Consider the following 12,939-nt stretch of genomic DNA (forward strand, 5'->3'; position numbering starts at 1 on the left):
TTTGCGCCTGGTTTGGTTTGGTTTAGTACCGATTTATCGTCCCAAAGCGACTAAGGCTACGGATGGACGCCGTAGTGAAGGGCTCCGGAGATTTTGACCACCTGGGGTTCTTTAATAGGCACTGACATCGCACAGTACACGGGCCTCTAGAATTTCGCCTCCATCGAAATTCGACCTCCGCTGCCGTGATCGAACCCGCATCTTTCGGGTCAGCAGCCGAGTGCTATAACCACTGAGCCAGAGTGGCGGCATTCTTTCCGCCTGGATTGCTTAACAATGAGTAAGTCTTCATAGTCTCGGCCCTTATGAAAAAGAGACGAACTTAAGGCAAAACATCATTTTCGCATAGGTTGCGATGTGTGGAAAAACTAAACCTGGGACGACTACGACTGCCCCCATAACTCTATGCAGCTTATACGGATTTATGCTGAAAAAAGCGGTTGCGTGTTGTGCTGTGTTTTATGGCACATGGGCAGCTAAGGCCATCATGCGCGTGTTTGGTGTGAGTAAGTTTAAAGATTATTTTGTAACCCTGCAAGAGGTTTAGGACGTTTGCATCATTTAGGAACGAAACAGGAGAGGGGGTTTTTACTAGTCAACTTTCTCCTAGGAGTAAGCAAGGGTGTAATGGGATGTGCTCTTCATAAAATTGTCGGAAAAGCTTTATTCTAAGTTGATCAAAATTTGCGCAGGATATTATTATGTGGTTTGTAGTGACAATCTCTCCACACTGTGCGCATGTGGGTTAGTCTTCTTTTTGCAAAAATGAAATTGTGTGTTAAGTGCGTGCGCCAGTACGAAGGCGACATATAATTACTTCAATAAAATGCTCTTGGTGACTGCATGTTTTTCATTCTTCTATAACTGGCTTTACTAGGTGTAACTTGTTTTATTCATTATCCTATGCTCCCTGCCATTTTTTCTTTACTTTTCTTTGTACAAATTTTAGAGTATCGTTATGCGGCACCTTCACTTTGTGTTTTAGCACTACAGGCGGCTGCGGCACACACATCGGCTCTCTCGTTACCGTAGATTCCTACGTGACTTGGTATCCAAAAGAATTTAGTTTCAAGCCCTTGTGTTTTGGCAGCTACTACATTGTGGCGTATGTCTCCTATTAAAGGCTTTGTTGCATTTTTGCCACGCAGTGAAGTAATCACGCTGAGGGAGTCTGTATAAATGACACTGTTTTCAATGATGCTCTTCAGTATTTTTTCTACCGCTAAGGATATGGCGTAAGATTCGGCGGTGAAAACTGACGCGCACTGAGGCAACCCTACTATTTTTTCTCGTTTGTCCTGAAATACAGGGCAGCCAACATAAAGCGTTGTTTTGGAACCATCTGTACAAAATGCTGTATGATCACAGTATTGCTAAGAACTCCTGTATATTGTGTTCTTGAGGTGCATGTTTTTTACGAATGTGTGTTAGTGCGAGATCGCATACAGCAGGGAAGTTGTATCAAGGTGGCAATGGGTCAGGTCTCTGTGCAATATCAGGGAGTGCATTTAGTGTGTTAATTTCCTGGCACTGTACTTCAAAACGGAGTATGAGTGGTGTGATGGCTTGGGGTTTGTTGTTAAACAGTGTTCTAGAAGGACATTTTGTAACTAACGGCTTACAGATGTGATTCGGTTACGAACAGATTTTCAGAATGTATGAACATGTAAGTGTGGTTCTTCTGTCAGTTAGTGAAGGTTCATTTGTTTCTACATAGAGACTAGTCACAGGTGACGTCCTGTATGCCCCAATCGAAATACGCAAACCTAGGTTATGCACTGGATCCAGTCTTTTCAGGTATGATGTTCTCGTTGAACCATACACCACACACCCGTAATCAAGACAGGAGCGCACTGCTGCACGATAGATATGGAAAAGACATGTCCTATCAGAGCCCCAGTGCCTTCTTGAGAGCACTTTAAGTATGTTTAGAGCTGTAGAGGCTTTTACTTCCAAGTTATTTATGTGCGCGGAGGAATGTGAGCTTTTTGTCGAATATTACACCTAAAAATTTATGCCCTTGTTTTATTGGGAGAACGGTTTCATTTAAATGCAGGGTGGGATCGGGATGCCGGCATCTGCGTAGAGAGAAAAGAACAACAACTGTTTTTTGTGGGGAGAACCGAAATCCATTTTTGTCTTCCCATTAACCAAGTCTGTTATATGTGAGTTGTACCTGTCTTTCACAGGTTAATAAGCTGGACGATGTGCATGAAATTTGGAGGTCATCGACGTAAACTGAGTACATAATTGACTTTGGGATTACTTTGGCTATGGAATTCATTCTTATGATGAAAAGTGTACAGATTAAAGTGCATCCCTGAGGTACACCGTTCTCTTGAGTGAAGTTCCTCGAGAGGATTGAACCGAGACAGACTTGAAATGTGCGGTTTGACAAAAAATCTTTCAGGCAATTAACCATTCTACCGCGGATGCCCAGATCTCTCAAGTCGCGGAGAATCCCAAACCTCCAGGTGGTATCATAGGCTTTTTCCATATCAAAGAAAACAGCCATATAGTGTTGTGTATGCAAGAATGCTTCTCGAACAGTGTTTTCGAGTCGCACAAGATGATCCAGTGTCGAACAAGCTTTTCTGAAACCGCACTGGTGGAGGTCAAGCAGTTCGCGAGATTCGAGAATAAACATTAACCTAATTTTTACTCTGCTTTCGAAGGATTTGCCAAGGCAGCTTGTAAGGGCTATTGGCCTGAAACTAGTAGGAGAGGTTGGGAGTTTCCCTGGTTTCAGGAATGGTACTCTTACTGCCTTTTTCCAAGCCTAAGGCATTTTCCCCGACACCAAGATTTTGTTGAAAATTTTCAAGAGTGCTTTTACAGAAGGTTCAGACAAATGGGCTAGCATTTGATAATGTACAGTCTTTGTCAAAAGTAACCAGGCTGCATGTTTTGCTTCTAGCTCCTACAGTGGAGCCCTTACAGCTTCCCTGAAGCTGAAATGGTCGTTAAAGGTAAGGACTGGGGGTCTTCTTACCTTCCAACAACATTTGATCTTTAGGGAAGTCACAAGGGCTCCACTGTACGAGCTAGAAGCAAACCATGCAGCCTGGTTACTTTTGACAAAGACTGTACCTGGTCGGGCCCTGGTGCAGACTGTTTGCCACTACCTAGTACACTGTGAAGTTCATGAACTGTAATCAAACTGTTGTAGGGTTCGTTAGTGTAGCCACCAGTTGGAAGTCTGTTTCCCTGGTGTGTTTTTGTACTTTAAGAAAGTCAGTATAATGAATTGGAAACATGGGAGAAGTGCCCTCCAAGTATGTCGGCCTGTTCGTGAATACTTGTTTGTGCATCAGGGGGGGGAGTCAGGAACAGAACTGCAAAAGGAGAGAAGTTGCCATGAAGTTTCATGAAGTTTTTGAACTTGCTGCCACATTTTTTGATGTAGTGGAAGTATTTATGGAAGATATATAACCTTGCCATGAAAGTTTTCTCAGCAATTCGCCGGATATATCGAGCTTTGGCCCTCGCCTTTTTAAAATCTATTAGGTTTTCCTGTGTGGGGTATGGACGGAAATTTCCCCAGGCTTTGTTTTGCCTCTTTTTTGCTTCCGCACATTCCCGTGGATACCAGACCTTTCGGCTTTTTCGCACCACTCCGGAAGTCTGCGAATGGCTAATTGAGCAGCGGTAATGATACATGCTGTGAACATCGCATTTATGCCATCAACTTTAAGGCCATCTGAAAAAATTTCTTCCAAAGCGGCATTTTGTTGGAAGAGCGCCCAGCCGGCCGTGGCCAACTTCCAACGCCGTGGTTTGGTTAATGTGATTGATGGTGATTATGTCGGACTGATAACGACAGGAAGATGATCGCTCCCATACGGGTTGTCAAGAACATACCATTTAAAATTTGTAAAAACACTTGGTGAAACATAAAGATAAATCTAGGCGGCTCATTTTCGCACTGCTTGGAGAGCCGTAAGTGTGTTTGCCCGTGTTCATTACGCAGACATTGTTGCTGAGAATGAAATCATCTATAATCCGGCCTCTGACGTCGGTTTGTTCACTTTCCCAAAACGAGGAGTGAGCATTAAAATCCCCAACTAGAAGATATGGCTCCGGTAGCTGTATTAAAAGTGCTCCTAAATCGTGAAGTCTGATGGTTAGAAGAGGTTCAATGTATATGGAACATAATGTTATGGTTTTAAAATCAAGGACGGTGACCGCAACTGCCTCATATGAAGTTTTGAAGTCAATTTTCCGAGTTGCAACACCAACATGTACCACAATAGCAGCGCCTCCAGAGAGCCTGCTTGAATTCTGTCTGCACAGTGGAAGAATTGACATTTTTTAAGAATATTTTTTTTCTGTGGTCCTAGGTTAGTCTCCTGAAGACAGTGCTACCGGGGAGAATGAATTAAAATGATCTGTTATGTCAGTGTGGTTCTTTAAAACTCCACGCTAGTTCTAGTGAACTAGAATATCCATCGTTATAAACTTGTTGGGGATAGGTTAGGTTGATGGGTCTTTTAGACCAGTTATTGGGACTTTATCCCTTTTTTTCGCTCAACAGAGCTTTGCCGCCACTGCAGCGGGGGCAAGGGAGGAGTTTTGTCCGTCGCCTGCTCAGAGGCGCTGGAGGATCGTGCAGAATGCACAGGTAACTGTGCTTCAGACCTTGCCATGTGAGGTGAGGCCTTGGGGCCCGCTAACCTGGAGGTCCGCGCACCCTGTTTTGTGGGTGGTGGCGCGGCGCTAGTTGCTGCCACCTGGGGCATTGGTGGCCCTGCTGCAGGCTCACTGTGTGTGGCCTGAGCAGAAGCCAGAAGCCGCTGTGATGCTGTGCCCTGTTGCACCACATCAGCGAAAGTAGGGTGTTGATCCACTGAGAAGCGCAAGCGCGCTTCTCTGAAAGGGATGCTTTCTTTAACTTTGAGAGTGATTATATGTTTCTCTTGTTTCCAAGTTGGACAAGCACGCGAGTAGGCAGCATGACTGCCCTTACAATGTACACAAAGTTGAGGTTCAACTTTACAGTTATCTGTGGGATGATCATGTGAGGCACACTTTGCACATGTGACTTGGCCCCGGCAGCTCCGGGAGCCATGGCCGTCCGTACCTTTGGCATTTCAAGCAACGTCTTGGGTTAGGGGTGTACGCTCGTAGTTTGATTTTGGAGTACCCTACCTCCACAGAGTCAGGGAGAGTGCTTGAGGCGAAGGTCAGGGCAAAATGTTTTGTTTCTATTTCTTTCTTATTTCGCGTTATTTTTATTCTGTACACATTTGTGACATGTTCGTCTTTGAGTACATCTAGTAATTCTTCTTCCGTCATGTACTTCAGGTCATCATCAGAGAGGACGCCACGAACAGTGTTCAGTGATCGGTGAGGACTTATTACTCGTTGAATGTCACCGAAGGCTGTGACTTCTGCTAGTTTCTCGCACTGATGGTTGTACAGAATGTCTAGAAGTAGGTCTCCATTTGCAAGCTTCTTTCCTTTATAACCTTGGCCTATGTCGTGCGGTTTTTTCTGAATGTTCACTGTGAATCTCGTGGAACATCAAAGAATTAGCCTTGTTCTTTGAAAAGAACTTGGCAGTTACGACGGTGCGCCTCCGTTTCGGAGGGCGATCAGTTGGTTGGAAAGAGCTAGCCATAAAAGGATGTGTTTTTCGGCCACGGTTGGAGCCGCCCACCACGGAGCCGAACGAGGGGACGGGACAGGAGCTTATGCTGCCCACGCCAGTTGCACACCCTGACTATACCCAAATATGATGAAACCCAGCGCAGTTCGCCACACAAGGTTAACCCTAGCCGCCAGGAGAAACCTTACAACCATATCACAACCTTTCAACCTACAAGACGGTTCATGGACAAAGGTGATTTATAAACTACAGCTCCAAAAGTGATCGTTGCCAAGAGGTGCGATTAAACAGCCATCATTAATTGTTTACCCGTGTTAAAAAACCGTTCTGCAATTTCTCTAAAATATTTTGTAGATATTACAGTCACCAACTCTTCCACGAAACCAGTGTGCCGGGTAGGGGTCATGAGAAGCGCCCAAGCACATTTCTTCCTCTCGATTTCGACCAGGATATCATTAGCCCGCGTTTGTTCCGTCACACACTCTGCCCACTACCGGACTCTTAACGTTACTCTAATAATTTTCCTTTCCATAGTTAGCTGCGTTGTCCTTAACTTAATCTGAACCCTCTTTGTTAGCCTCCACGTTTCTGCCCCGTAGGTGAGTACCGGTAAGATGCAACTGTTGTATACTTCTCTCTTGAGGGACATTGGCAAACTGCCATTCATGATCTCAGAAAACCTGCCATATGCGCTCCACCCCATTCTTATTCATCTAATTATTACCCTCTAATTATACGGATCACCGGTCACTAGCTGCCCTAAGTAGACGTGCACCTCGTTACCAATTGTCAACTACTGTTCCCTTGTTAGAGTGTTGAACATTGGTTTGGTTTTCTGCATTTTTAGGCTCACCGTTCTGCTCTGCCTCTCCAACTCCGTGATCACTCTTTGCAGTTCATGTCCTCTGTGACTCAGCAAGGCAATGTCATGACCAAATCGCAGATTACTTAGGTATTCTCCATTAACTTCTATCCCCAACTGTTGCCAGTTCAGGCCCCGGAATACCTCCTGTGTCTCCCTGCATGACACCTTTCCTTATTGGAATTTTGTTGCCGACTTTATCTAGAACTACGTTAGCTGTGCAATCGTTATAAATATCTTCCAATATTTTCACAAAACACTCTCCTACACCCTGATTCCGCATTTCCTGCATGACTGCTGAGGATTCTACCGAGTCGAATGCTTTCTCGTAATCAATGAACGCTATATTTAGGGGCTGGTTATATTCTGCGCATTTCTCTATCACCTGATTGATAGCGTGGATATGGTCTATTATCCAGTATGCTTTACGAAAGCCTGTCTGATCATTTGCTTGATTGAAGTCTAAGGTTGTCCTGATTCTATTTGCGATTACCTTAGCAAAAAATTTCCGAAGACACTTTGGAAATTCTTAAGTGTGCTTGGCGAAAGCCTTGTGGTCAACCCAGTGCCGCTTCCCCGAACCACTTGGCGCGGAATCACTGGGCTGCTTCGGAGGCATGGGTCTCACTTACTCGACTGCAACGAGACGTCTGGCGAAGGAGCGGCGGTGCAGCGCCCACCGCCGATGCGCGCGCGCTCGTTCTACCACTACTGTGTGACGTCACGGTTACTATGCACAGCTGCGCCCCCCCATCGGCGCGCCGGTTGCTAAGGAGGGGAGGAGGTTGCGCCGCTGCACGGAGGAGAGGCCACACTTGGCACGATTCCTGAAGCGTGGCACCTCTGCTGGCAACCGTCTGTCGACAACGATGAGGCTTTAAAGGCTTTCGCCTTAATATCTTGAAGGCAACGGACAGTAACCTTATCCGCCTAACTTTTCAGGTCCTTGACGTCAACTTATGAATTAAGATAATGTTAGCGTTCTTCCAAGCTTCTGGCACGCTCGAGGTCATAAGGCATTCCGTATACAGGGTGGCTAGTTTTTCCAGCACAATCTGCCCTCCGTCCTTATCTGCAGTTACCTGATCCTCACCAGCTGTTCTCTCCCTTTACATTGTTGCTGAGGCTTTCTTCCTCTTTCGTTACTGGCGGGATATTCCATTGCTGTCCCATTACTCTCTCAGTAATGTTCCGATTACTTACTTTGGCTACTGTAAAGATTTGTGTAGAACTCTTCGGCTACTTTAACTACATTGATCATATTGCTAATGTCGTTTCCCTCTGTTTCTTAGCGCATACATCTGGTTTTGAACTGTGCCTAGTTTTCTTCATTGCTTTTAGGCTGCTTCCGTTTTTAGAACATGCTCGATTTTCTCCTTGTTAAACTTCCTTAAGTCGACTAGCTTGCACTTATTTGTTAACTTAGATAGCTCTGCCGCTGTAGTGTTAGGTGGTTTCATGTTTTGAGTTTCTTAATCACATTTTTCGTCTCCTGAGATAGCTTGCCGGTATCCTGCCGAACCAACCCTCCACCTACTTCTAGCACTGCTACACGAACAGCACTCCAAGGCTAGCCTCACTGGATAAGGTTCTAGTGTTAAACGTTGCCAGGTTTAGTTTCCAATGGCGGCCTGTCCGGAGCCAGAGATTCTTAGCACCCTCCACTGCTGTCACTCTTTAGTCTAATATTAGAGCTGTCAGGCCAGACTAACAAGAACTTTCGTAGCAGCCATTTGCTGATCGACAAGTGGTTTGAGCATTGTGAAGGTAGATATATTTATTTATTTACAAATACTGCTGTCTTGTTAGGGACTTAGCAGGGGTGCATTACAAAGCATAATACAACAATGTCAAGTAACATGATTAGGCAGAACAACGTCAAGTAAAATGGTTAGGCAGTTTTAGCTCAAATTGATTAGTTGGCAATGAACGCAGAGACCACCTAAGTTACTCCACAATTCGGCAGTGTGTGTGGAAAAATAGAAAACATAAAACAATCTACGGACGGGATGAAAGGAAACATGTTCAGTGGGTGAGTCCGTCGGGTAACTCGACCCGACGGAGAATCCCACCGCGGTGGTTCAGCGGTTACGGCGCTCGGCCGCTGGCCCGAAAGACGCGGGTTCGATCATAGCCACGGCGGCCGAATTCCAATGGAGGTGAAATTCTAGAGGCCCGTGTACTCTGCGATATCAGCGCTCGTTAAAGAACTCCAGGTGGTCGAAATTTTCAAAGCCCTTCACTACGGCGTCCTCATAGCCTTAGTCGCTTTGGGATGTTAAACCAAAATAAACCAAACCAAATCGACCCGACGGAGAGATCAGCAAGGGTCACATGCGCCTTCATAACTGGACTGCAAAATAATGCTGCAAAGTAGGCGCTGATTTAACTAGCCGTCGAGGAGTGCGCACTGTAAAACGGAATGTCACTTGCCTCAAATTTGTCAATTCCAGGAACATTCTTTATGAATAGATCCTGGTTTGTATCCCGGTAGAACCAATCTAATTCCTTAATGATTCCGTGACTGTCACTCCGCGACCCGCCGACGGTCAGGTAGACGGGAATGCTCTGATTGCGGTGACGGCTTTTGGCAGCAGACACGAGCATCTCGAGGGCTTCTTGGGCTCGCTTGCTCTCAAACTTGTACTCAGCCCGGTGTCCTGTCAAGATGGCCACCGAGTAGAAGACCATTGCTGTGCAGTAGCGATTGGGGATGGCCTTAAGGCTGTAGTGGAAGCCGTTGCTGGCGTCTCGATTGAAGGTGTACCTGCCGGAGCAAGTGAAAAAGCCTGTTATAGAGAGCCCACAGATCCCAGCCACTCCTGCGCGGAAGTTACTGTTGAACACGAATTTATGCTTGCATGTAACCGCATTTCAAGGTTCACCTATATATATATATATATATATATATATATATATATATATATATATATAGCGAAGTATACGTTTCGTTAAAGGAAACATATTTATTCAACTCGACTTTTCGATCGGAATACCGATCTTCTTCAGGAGTGATTTTATACCCCTGTCACACGGGCAATTCAGTCCGAAGCGAGGGGTCCAGCTTTGAAGGGCGCCGCCATGTTTGTTGTTGTTCGAAGCAATGCTAGCAACCTTGGGCAACGCTCGAAGGCCCTCGAAATCTCGATACAGTTCCGGGCTGCTCCGTCGACTCGATAGACTATTGACTCGATGGCCATTCAAACTGGCCGTGTAGCAGCGCTCGATCGCCTTCGAGTCAATAGACTATCGATTCGAGGGCTTTCCAAATGCCCGTGTGACATGGGTATAAAATCACTCCTGAAGAAGATCGGTCTTCCGATCGAAACGTCGAGTTGAATAAATATGTTTCCTTTAACGAACCGTATACTTCGCTATATATATATATATATATATATATATATAGCACAATAAGGTAAACGTACTTGGTTGCTAGTTTAAAATAAGATGCGAAATTGAGAAACGCTTCGTTTATTGGGAGTCGACGTTTCGGACAGAGCCTGTCCTTTAAAAAGGACAGGCTCTGTCCGAAACGTCGACTCCCAATAAACGAAGCGTTTCTCAATTTCATGCATGTAACCGCATTTTAAGGTTCACCTATATATATATATATATATATATATATATATATATATATATATATATATATATATATATATTGTAAGGGGGCTCGGTGTTTATGAAGATAGCGGCAAGGCAGCGATCACAGCAGCTTCGGCGCGACGTCCAGTCAGCTCAGAAAGGCGGTTCACCAAAACCAGGGCTCGCGCACTGGTCACCATCGGCTTTGTCCTCTTCAGCGGTTGCCTGCACTGGGTCTGCGCTGGCATGAAACATTACAATATATTATATATATCGACCGCCGAGGCTAAGATGGAACCCACGTATTTCGGGTCAGCAGCCGAGCGCCATAGCCAGAGCCACCGCGGCGCACATTAATGAACCCCATTTGGTCTAAATTTCCGCAGCTCTTAACTACGGCATCCCTCATCGCCTGAATCGCTTTGGGAAGTTAAACCCATATATATAAATATATATATATCCAGCAAAAAAGGGAAAATCTTGGCACGGTATGTGGTAGTAAGAACGTAGACCAGCGTTTGAAACGCTTGAAACAATTTCTTGACGTTTCGACCGTGGAACGGCCTTCGTCAGAATGTCAATTCAGATGTGCCATTCTGACGAAGGCCGTTCCAAGGTCGAAACGACAATAAATTGTTTCAATCGTTTCATACCTTGATCGACGTTTTTCCCATATACATATATATATTGTCACGTAGTGCTGACTGCAGTCCGGCGAACAGGAAAACAACGAGGATGTTTTCGAAACGGAACTCTTTTTTGGGCTGACCTGGGCCCGCAAAGAACTGAATCACTCGGCGGCGGCGTAGCAACGAGCGTGCTCGGCGGTCGTCGAACAGAATGCCCGCCGCTGTCAGCCGTGCTCTTTTTAAAGCTGATAGCGAATATTCGAGTTAAAGCTTCGGAAGTTACTAGAACATTCTGGCACAAAGTAGAATCGGCTCCACCTAGGTGCAGTTAATCGAGATAAATCTAGGCGTGTCCTGCGTCACAAACGAACCGACAAAGCGATGTGACGGCAGCCTTGAAGCATGAACAAATAAACACAACAAACAAACACTACAAAGTTACGCGGCATTACTCCCCTCTCAAAGAAGCATCGACTCGATGCTTTAGACCATAATGCGGCTATAAACAATCAAAAACAGATTGTGCAAAAATAAACACCGACTGTGGAAACACGGAGTCCTTTAGCGTCCATGATAGGGTTTTAGGCGTACGAAGTGGACTACTTCTGGTCGTACGCGGCGTCGCTGGGATGCAGTCATTCGGTCAGGAACGACTTCAGAGTCCAATTCACCTAGCCGACGAAAAACCTTGTACGGGCCGAAATAGCGGCGCAAAAGCTTTTCACTCAATCCTCAGCGGCGAATGGGCCTCCAAACCCACACTCGGTCTCCTGGCTTGTAATCGGCGTTGCGTCTTCGTAGGTTCTAGCATGTGGCGTCGGTCCGCTACTGGTCTTTGATCCTTCACCGGGCAAGTCTTCGGGCTTCTGCGCGTTGTAGGTAGGCGGCGATGTCGACGTTATCTTCTTCGGTAACGTTCGGCAGCATGGCGTCCAGCGTGCTTGTGGCCTCTCTGCCATGGACGATCCTAAAAGGCATCATATCTGGGTGGTCTCCTTCACAGCGGTGTTGTAGGCGAAGACTACGTAAGGCAAGATGACGTCCCAGGTCTTGTGTTCGGCATCGACATACATGGCGATCATATCGGCGATGGATTTGTTGAGGCGCCCGGTCAGTCCGTTGGTCTGCGGGTGGTATGCAGTTGTTCTCCGGTGGCTGGTTTGGCTGTTATGGAGTATGCCTTGCGTCAGTTCCCGTGTGAATGCTGTTCCTCTGTAAATGATGAGCACATCGGGGGCGTCGCAGTGCGTTTGCCTCGGCGTAGCGGGTCAGGTAGTGTGTCGCTATAATGATCCACTTATTTCCAGATGTTCATAAGGGCCAAGCAAGTCCATGCCGATCTGCTGAAAGGGCCTTGAGGGGGGTTCAATGGGGCTCAGAAATCCTGGTGGTCGGGTTGGAGGGATCTTTCGTCGCTGACATTCTCGGCAGTTTCTCACATAATGTGAGACATCGGCCGACAATCGGGGCGAGTAATACTTGTCTTGAATGCGGCGGAGGGTGCAACAAAACCCGAGATGTCCAGCTGTCGGCTCGTCGTGTGAGGCCTGAAGAACTTCTCCGCGCAGACTTACAGGTACAACAAGAAGGTAGGCTGTCTTGTTCGCTGCAAAGTCCTTCTTCGCGAGGACATCGTTCTGCAAACAGAACTAAGACAATCCTCGCTTGAACGAGGCGGGAGATAAACAAACCTTACCTTCCAAGCATTCGATGAGGCATTTTATGTCGGGGTCCGAGCGTTGCTGTAGTGCAAGAGAGCTGGAGCTGATGGGTCCCACGAATGTGTCCTCATCGTCGTCCGGCGGCGGGTCATCTACAGGGGCTAGTGACAGGTAGTTGGCGTCAATGTGCTTGCGTCCGGACCTGTAAACGACGGTTACATCAAACCCCTGGAGCAGCAGGCTCCATCGAGCGAGGCGGCCGGAGGGGTCCTTCAAACCGGCGAGCCTGCACAGTGCGTGGTGATCGCTGACCACCGTGAACGGTCGTCAGTACAGGTAGGGGCGGAATTTCTAAGTAGCCCAGATGATGGCAAGGCACTCCTTCTCAGTTGTCGAATAATTAGCTTCGGCTTTGGAAAGGGAATGGCTAGAGTACGCGATGACCTTCTCCACTCCGTCAATTTTCGGAACGAGGACAGCGCCTAGGCCCACACTACTTGCGTCGGTATGAATTTCAGTCTCGGCGTTTTCATCGAATCGCGCGAAGATCAGTGGGGACTGTAAACGACGCTGAAGTTCCTTGAAGGCTGCCACTTG

General features: G+C 46.6%; 1 protein-coding gene across 1 annotated transcript in view; it reads right to left on the minus strand.

Moving 5' to 3' along the window:
• Positions 1 to 4,669: 4,669 nt before the first annotated feature.
• LOC149366586 (uncharacterized) overlaps positions 4,670 to 12,939 on the minus strand; it is a 34,376-nt gene continuing 26,106 nt past the window's right edge. The window contains exons 7-9 of the mRNA XM_089571448.1: positions 8,904 to 9,237; positions 4,967 to 5,080; positions 4,670 to 4,846 (exon numbers count right to left, since the gene is read on the minus strand). Of these exons, the coding sequence (XP_089427574.1) occupies positions 4,670 to 4,846; positions 4,967 to 5,080; positions 8,904 to 9,237 (625 nt within the window). The remainder of the gene's footprint in view (positions 4,847 to 4,966; positions 5,081 to 8,903; positions 9,238 to 12,939) is intronic.

Source organism: Amblyomma mixtum, chromosome 1 (assembly GCF_055824585.1).
Source record: "Amblyomma mixtum isolate Tamu chromosome 1, ASM5582458v1, whole genome shotgun sequence".
Taxonomy (NCBI): Eukaryota; Metazoa; Arthropoda; class Arachnida; order Ixodida; family Ixodidae; genus Amblyomma; species Amblyomma mixtum.